This window comes from Haemorhous mexicanus, chromosome 1 (assembly GCF_027477595.1).
Source record: "Haemorhous mexicanus isolate bHaeMex1 chromosome 1, bHaeMex1.pri, whole genome shotgun sequence".
NCBI lineage: Eukaryota > Metazoa > Chordata > Aves > Passeriformes > Fringillidae > Haemorhous > Haemorhous mexicanus.
The window spans coordinates 140,635,749-140,643,569 of record NC_082341.1 but is presented as its reverse complement, the minus strand read 5'-3'; the positions used below and the strand labels follow the sequence as shown (position 1 = coordinate 140,643,569).

At 40.3% G+C, this 7,821-nt stretch overlaps 1 protein-coding gene across 3 annotated transcripts; it reads right to left on the bottom strand.

Annotated features, from left to right (window-relative positions):
* Positions 1-3,272: 3,272 nt before the first annotated feature.
* ENY2 (ENY2 transcription and export complex 2 subunit) lies at positions 3,273-7,762 on the bottom strand. 3 transcript variants are annotated; one of them, XM_059865445.1, is made up of 5 exons: positions 7,669-7,762; positions 7,172-7,265; positions 5,314-5,384; positions 4,437-4,511; positions 3,273-3,516 (listed from the first exon to the last, which is right to left on the bottom strand). In XM_059865445.1, the coding sequence occupies exons 2-5, from the start codon at positions 7,237-7,239 to the stop codon at positions 3,440-3,442; spliced, it is 291 nt and encodes a 96-aa protein (XP_059721428.1). In that variant the 5' UTR covers positions 7,240-7,265; positions 7,669-7,762; the 3' UTR covers positions 3,273-3,439. The 3 variants fall into 3 exon arrangements, with proteins under 3 accessions (XP_059721428.1, XP_059721431.1, XP_059721440.1); XM_059865448.1 differs by lacking the exon at positions 7,669-7,762 and adding an exon at positions 7,386-7,514; XM_059865457.1 differs by lacking the exon at positions 7,669-7,762 and adding an exon at positions 7,437-7,455.
* Between the last annotated feature and the right edge of the window lie 59 nt (positions 7,763-7,821).

Sequence of the window (7,821 nt, the reverse complement as noted above, 5' to 3'; positions counted from 1 at the left end):
GCAGCTCAGAATCCAGACTACCAGGCAGGTTTCTGGTGATGAGGCAGATCTAAGGACAAGCCAGTGAGTCTGCACTGGTCCAGGATCAGTAGAGAGCAGAGCAAATCAGGACATGATTGTGGCCAAGCTTACAGGCAGCACTCCTATGATGCTGAAGTGGGAATTGACACCCTTATGCCTATGGAAACCAGCTTCAAAGAGGAACACATTTGCAATGCTGACTTTAATTTTAAAACCATTTAAAAACCACTAGTGTAGCAGAGGTGTACCTTTCCTATAACTTTATACCTAAGGGAGAAACTGGATGTTACTCTTTGTCAGCATTCAAACAGAAAAGCAAAATTACAAGCATGAAACATTAGGAAACGTCAGGCTATAAAGATGCCCATACAAATTCCTTCCAGAACAAATTAAGGTTTTGGCAATACAATCTATTTAATCAGTAGGGAATACGCCGTAGTGAGAAGGGAGGCTTTTACCATTTAATTTCCTTTCGAGAAAAGAAAGTAAATTTGATTTTATTTTAGGAAAGGAAATGAAGTCTTGAGAAAAACAAAAGACTGAGAAATGTGCTCGAAAAAAGATATGATGAAACAAAAGACAATTGAAAAAAAAATTGGGAAATTTAGTGACTACAAGAAAATGGTCTGGGAGGAAATGAGGAGCAGTACATAGGACAAAAAAAAGTGAAAATGAACCTAGCAGATGTTGCAAAAGCAGGCGAAAAAATCAAGGAGGAAGACACAACTTGGAGGGAAAGATATGAGAGACATGGCATGCATACTTAAAAAAAAAAAGAAGAAAAATCTTCGCCAAAGTGAAAGCCATCAAAAGGCATGGCATAGCATCAACTGCAGGGACATGCACCAAAGCATGCCAAATTGATCCCCATTGAAATCGCAAGATTTCATTTCCTTTCGGGACAGGAAATGAAATCTTGCGGAACAGCAAAAAATGACTTACAAACACTCTGGAAAGGAGTTATGATCAAATGAAATGAAATTGAAAAAAAACCCCAAAAATGCCAAAAATTGGGAGATTTAGTGATTACTAGAAAGTGGTCTGGGAGGAAATGAGGTGCAGTGCAAAGGACCAAATCAGGCCTAAACTCACCTCACAGGTGTTTCAAAAGCAGGGGAAAAATCAAGGAGTAAGAGACAACTTATGAGGGAAGATGACATGCATACTTTAAAAAAAGAATAAAAATAAAAAGGGAAAATCTTCAGCAAAGTCAAAGCCATCAAAAGGCATGGCATGCCATCCACTGCAGGGACATGCACCAAGTCTTTCCTAATTGATCGCCATTGAAATCATAAGATTTTGTTTCCCTTCCCTAAAGGAAATTCCATTTCATTTCCTCTGGAATGGGAAATGAAATCTTGTGGAACAGAAAAGAAAGACTTACAAACACTCTGGAAAGGAGATATGATCAAATGAAGTGTAATTTAAAAAAAAGAAAAAAAATCCAGAATTTCGGGAGTTAGTGACTACAAGAAAATGGTCTGGCAGGAAAAGAGGTGCAGTGCAAAGGACCAAAAGAGGCCAAAACTAACCTCACAGATGTTGCAAAATTGGGATGGAGTCCTGCTTTCCTCAAGGTATTTGCAGATCTGCCTGCCAATGTGATGTGGTGAATGATTTCCTTTTTTTGCTATGCTTGTGTGCATGGCTTTTACCTTTGCTATTGAACTGTCTTTATTTCAACCTAAGAATTTTCCAGCTTCAATCCTTCCGATTCTCTTCCTCATCCCACTTGGTGCTGTGGGGGAGTGAGTGAGCAGCTGTGTGGTCCTGAGTTGCCAGCAGGGGTAATCCATGATACATACTGAATGCAAAAACACATTTTAAAAAGAAGATGGATCTTTAAATGAAAAAATTGTTTTCTTTCCGACCTCCACCATTATTTAACAGCATAGAGGCAGTGACATCCAGCAAATACGCTTTAACAGACTTGAAGGTAGATTTAAAACAGCGCAGGAGGAAGATCCACGATCTTGGCTCCAGTGTTGTTTCAGTCTTAGCAGGAGCTTGGTGCTTGTAGACCAAAGATGTTCATGACCAGTTATATCTTGTCCCGTTGATGCTGGTATTGCCCTGCTTATACCAACTCCTGTCTACTGCCAAACTTCACCTTTGGCCGTTGCCAGATTTCTCCCAGACCTGTTTCCCCGGCACAGGAGCCCTCTCAGGCTGGAACTGCCGCTGTCGCTGTGCCCGGCCCCGCGCAGGTGACGCTGCGGGCTGAGCGCAGCGTGCCCCAGCTGGCGGGCAGCGAGGGGAGCGCTCCCTGTGTCCGTGCCTCAGCACCGCAGCTCTCTCCCCGCAGGCCAAGGGGCTGGGGAGGGAATGGGAGCAGCCACCACCCTCCCGGGCGAAGGGCGCGGGTGCCCCCGAGCGGCTCCTCAGCCGCGAGCTCGCAGCAATGCTGGAACAGCACAACCCACTGGCAGAGGAATGGCTTTTTAAGGGACAGTTTTTCCAGCATTCTTCTAATTGGGAGTATGAATATTATTTCGAGTCAGTTATTTTTCACAATAGCCACCGAGTCACAACAGCATCCTATTGCTCATTCAGTTTTTGCTTACGCTTCTGCATCACTTTATAAATGATTCTAAAAGATGAGAAAAATTAAACATTCTCACTTCAAAGCCTCTTTCTTGATCCTATTAATCAAATTTATTTTTGCAGTTATGTATAGACTCGGTTGATGTTACAGTTCCAGATACAAGAATTAAAAATGCATCATGTTACAGTGGCAAAGTACTGAACTATACTTCAATTTCAAAAGGCCCCAAAGATCCACATTAAAAAAAAAAACAGTAATATGGGCAAATTTAGAAATCAGAAAAGCGACTCAAAGTAAATGTGAAAAAAATTGCTGATGAAAGATAAAACTGCCTTTTTCTTAAAGAATTCAACCTCTGATGAATTGCTGAGTAAATACTTGCATCCCATGTCAGAGACTTCAAATAACTCATTCTCTAGAAAAGAAGTACAAAAGGAATTTCACCAACAGTTTTACATAGTTTTAACTTTGTCCTGCTTACTCTGGGAAAATCAGAAAAGCTATGCTTAGCAGTATGTCATCTCCCATTTTCCACACTTTTTTTTACACCTTTCTGCATTTCTGGTCAACATACTTGTTAACTGTGCTTCTTTTCAGAAAATCTTTGCAAGGTTCCACACTTGTATAAAGTTAGGGATTATTAAAAACTGGAACAGGTGACACCACATTACAGTCCACCGAGAGAGAACCACCTTAGAACCATGAGTCCACAAAATTTTTTATTAAAATAACACCAACTTTAAGAAATCGATGCAGTGCAAAGAAAAATTAATGATTTTTCATCCTTATATCCTTATGAAGTATGTAAACTGCATTCCAATCCTGACATGACTGATGTAATACAGGAAACTGTATCCCAGATGAATGTCAAAGTTAAAGACTGGCATGCTGAGCAAGGAAGGTTCTTATTCTTTGCAAGAGTTCCTTCTTTACACTGTCTGGTACCAAAGCTGAAACACAAATAAGAAAGCAAGAAGTAAAAAAAGACAAAATAAAAACTATGCTAAAACCATACTTTTACAATAGCCATTTCTATTCTTTCACTGTCTTGCAATTCTGATAATACCTAAAGTAACTGAAATGACTTGATTTTCATATAGCACATCTATATTTTTCCCATTTAAAATAGGCTAAAATTAGGATCTATTGAGAACAATGTTACTAGTCAGGGTTTTTTTGGGTTTTTTTTTGCCTATTCATAGTCTAGAAAACTGGAATGTTTGAGGAAAAGGATAATTTAACAGGAAACAGGATATAATCACCAGAACAAGTGTGATTATCCTACCTTTTTTCTTCACAAATTTAAGAACAACAAAAAAAAATCTCAAATCTGGTCTCTAGCAAGGGTCTCAAGCAAACTATTTTGAAGGCCTATTTTTATTTAGAATTTAATGAAGCTTCTACCATTAACATTAAACCCTGCTAGAGAGCCTGAGATGAACAATATAAAGAGGATTGCAGTTTCCTTAAGTGATTTTAATTTTTTTTTGTATTTGTATGCTATGTCCTTTACTCTTCCCATTCCACTAGAACTGTTAGTTCTGGTTTTCCATCTTAAAAGATTTGCAATTTTAAAACATCTGTGTTGCATACACAACTTGGGACCATTAAGTAAATTATCAAAATGAATATAGACATGACTAAATAATCTGCAAAAGTAATCTGAAGGCTGCTAAACAATACAAATTCACATGTTTCATTGGTTGTTAATATTAAGCTATTAACATTTTATTTGTATTTATCAAGCTATTAACAGTTTTCCTTGAATCCAACACAGACAAGCTCATGATGCTGCTTTCAAAATACTAATGAAATAGAGGTAGGTATGTTTATTGATGTACTACTCCATCCACATTTGCATTTTTCTTACCTCTGCCTTTGGGAGTGATTTCTGCCACCAAATCATCAACAGTAACATGTTCTAATCCTTTTTCTTTAATGACATCTGGGGAAGACCAAGACCAGTACTTTAAGTCTTTTAATCCATTCATAAAATGACAAAACCTCTGCTGGTGATTAAGAGACAAAACCTGCTTACATGGTCATGGGAGAATACAAACTAGCATGGGACCTAAATATAGGTTATTAGCTCAGTACCTACTGAACAGTGGATTTTAGTCTTTCACTCATGACATAGATTTAAGGATGGGAACCTGTCACTGCTGATGCATCTTGATCAGCTCATATTTTAAAAACAAACATGAAATTGTTTTATCTCCCCTGAGCATTACCAGATGTGCCTGCTACTAGAGTGTTGGAGCAGTTCACAAGTTGGCTCACTTATCTCTTAAAACACATTATTTACACCGTAGTAAGAAAGGTGCAACTGGAAAAACACTTTGGAACATACAGTAAGGAAGAACACAGACAGTAAATCCTTACTATTCTTCCAAATGGTTTAAATAAGATTTCTGTAGATATTTCAGCCAAGCCAAAAAGTATGTCAGAGAAAAAGGAATAAATCTATAGCAAAAGAAAGGCTATTATTAATACACATCACTATGTTTTATCAGTATGAAACAACTCTTTACTTATGGTGCTTTGCACACTACTGAAAAATGCAAAAATCAAAGCTGAGAAGTAATCTCAATTCAGTAGCATGTTTAAACATAAATGTCAAGTTGCCAGGGATATATTCTTCTTGCCCAGGTGTTGTTTAAACTGTCAGTAAAGCCTTCATCTGGGACTTTTATTTGTCCAGAATCTCAGTTGACTACAAAGGAAATTAATTAATTGACCACTGTTACCTTTGCAATGTGCCTTCAACTGATCCTTCCAGCCACATTCAATTAATTTGGCTCTCAGCAACTCTTTAAGGCTGTTAAAACAATAAAAAACTTGTTAGAACAGCAATCATTCCTGACAGCTTAAATACGCTCCAGTGTGAAAGTCAGGCCAAAAATTACTACCCAAGAGCTCCCAGAGCAGCAGCAGAAATGGTTGCCATGTTGGACTATGAGGATTTGGTGCCTCCAAAGCTAACTCACAGAACTGCTTCAGGCAATGTTGACACTGCAGCCACAGAGAAAAAAGTAGAAGCCCTTGAATTACTTGACCTGACTGAGTCTACTCTGCGAGCAGATGCATGCAGACTTTCAAAGTTTGAGTATTTCACCTGACACCAGGTCTTTAAAATAAGCAAAACCTTCTCCCTCACCTTTCAGGAAGAATTCTGCACTATTCAACTGCAGGTTACACATTATCTCGTTCTGGGTGAAAATGAAGGATCCTGTATCTTAACCTCCTAAGCATGGTTAGTTATGTAAGCTTAAGCAACAAGGATTCAGGCATTACTGGAAAAGACACAACAATCTGCCACAATGAAGCATCTACTCCATATAACAAAATAGAATATTGAAAGTTAGCTAAAAAAGTGAAAATTAGTACTAAAAAAACAGAAGAAGGGAAAATGAAAGTAAGATATGATAAATACCTTTAATATCTTTTACCCTTTTCTCCATTAGCTAGGAAGCCTGCTTATCTTGTACAATCCTAAGTAACTCTAGCAAAACCCTGTTTTCATGAATGAAAGGATTGTAGCCAGAGGCTGAACAGTGTAGGTCTAATCCTTTTTACTCAGTGAATTGTGTAGAGAGCAGATGAACTGATGACAAAAAGCAGAGTAAGAATACAGGTGAAATTGGCTGCCTCTGGATATTAGTTCAAGAAATCTAAGTGCTCTGCCTCTGATCACAGTACAGCTCTGATAAAGTCTGTTTATCAGACAGCTTTTGACATCCTGACAAAACCCTTCCTATTCTTAAATTAGCATAAAATAGATCTCAATACCATTTCAATAAATTGCTTGCTTTTCTCAAGCTCTGTGCAATCTTCAAGGGGATGGTCACAGCCAGGAAAGATGTAGAGCAGAGATACCACATCAGGCTACAAAAGGTTACACCAGGCACAAGGCTATGCCATGACCCAGGAAAAATTTTTTTCTCATACAGGCCATTAAAAATATAGGAAATAGAGCTTTTGGTGCATGGTGTTGCAAGCACAATGAAATGATGAGGAGGGAAACGTCATAAGCACTCTAGTGATAAGTAAATACAACATCAATAAAACAGACTGAAGAGACAATAAGCCAAAAAAATTGTGCAATTTACTTGTTTGCCTTGATTGGGATCTCTACAATGACTTGCACAAATGCTCCTTTATGTATTCTAAAATATATTGCTTTACCTAACAAGACAAGAGCTAGAAACACAAGAAAAACTTAAAAGCAAAAAGGAAAATTTTGTTTCCTTCTCCTTATCAGGAAATAACAAGATTTAGCTGCAGCAAATTGAATGGAAGGATGATTCTTACATGAATCTAGGGCATTCCAACACAAAATACCTGCATAAGAGAAAGCTTCAGAGTTCATAAACCATTAACCCATCCTTTATTTCCCCACTACCTCTTTTCAATGGGAAAACTACAATAAAACTGTTCAAAAGGCATTTTTTAAAATAGCTTATATAACACTCAAGACTTTCATGTGCAAGCATTTAAAGAATTTAGAATTGAATTTACTTTATGGAGTTTATTGTACTTCTAGGTGTAGTGCAGTCTTGATGTATTTAAAGCCTCTCACCGGCATGGAGTAGGAATTCAACTTACCGCTCTCGCTCTCCTGTTTCTATTAGCTTTTGATTAATGGTTGCTCTCATCTGCGCATCTTTATTCATTTTGGAAATCTAGGTTTTCCACAAACCTACACAGAGCAAAGCAGAGTTTCGACAAATGCTGGTGTCATTCACTCAACAAAAAAAAGTGACCAAAACAGAATGACATGCAGCGTTCCGTCCACTGACACATCCCCGCGGTTAATGACCTGAGCACCAGTGTGTGACCCGCTCAGGGGCGAGCTCGGCACGGCACCCACCCGGCTGCCCGAGCGCCGGGCACCGGCAGTTCACCCGGCCGCCGGCAGTTCACCCGGCCGCCTGCGCGGGCACGGCCCACCCTCTCCGGGCGCGGCCTCTCCGCAGCCCGGCCCTCCCGCCCGGCGCCCCCGGCGCTCGGGTAGCCGGGTGGCGCCCCGGAGCGAGGGAGCGGCGCGGGGAAGGCCCAGCCCGGTTCGCTCCCGGTTCGCTCCCGGCTGGCTCCCGGCTCACCGCCGCTGCAGCCCCGCCGGTCCGTGCAGCAGAGGCGGAGCCGCCTGCAGGACGCACCACGCGCCGCCCGCCCCACCGCTCCTGGGCGCAGGTGCCGCCGGGAAACGTAGTCCGGGCTCGGCGACTACAGCTCCCGACGCGCCCCAGCAACAG

Coding starts and splice junctions, on each gene's coding strand:
- ENY2 (XM_059865445.1), bottom strand. CDS start 7,239: ATGAATAAAGATGCGCAGATGAGAGCAACCATTAATCAAAAGCTAATA. Junction 4,512..5,313: donor GTTGAAGGCACATTGCAAAG/GTAACAGTGGTC, acceptor GGTCTTCCCCAG/ATGTCATTAAAGAAAAAGGA. Junction 3,517..4,436: donor AATCACTCCCAAAGGCAGAG/GTAAGAAAAATG, acceptor TTTGTGTTTCAG/CTTTGGTACCAGACAGTGTA.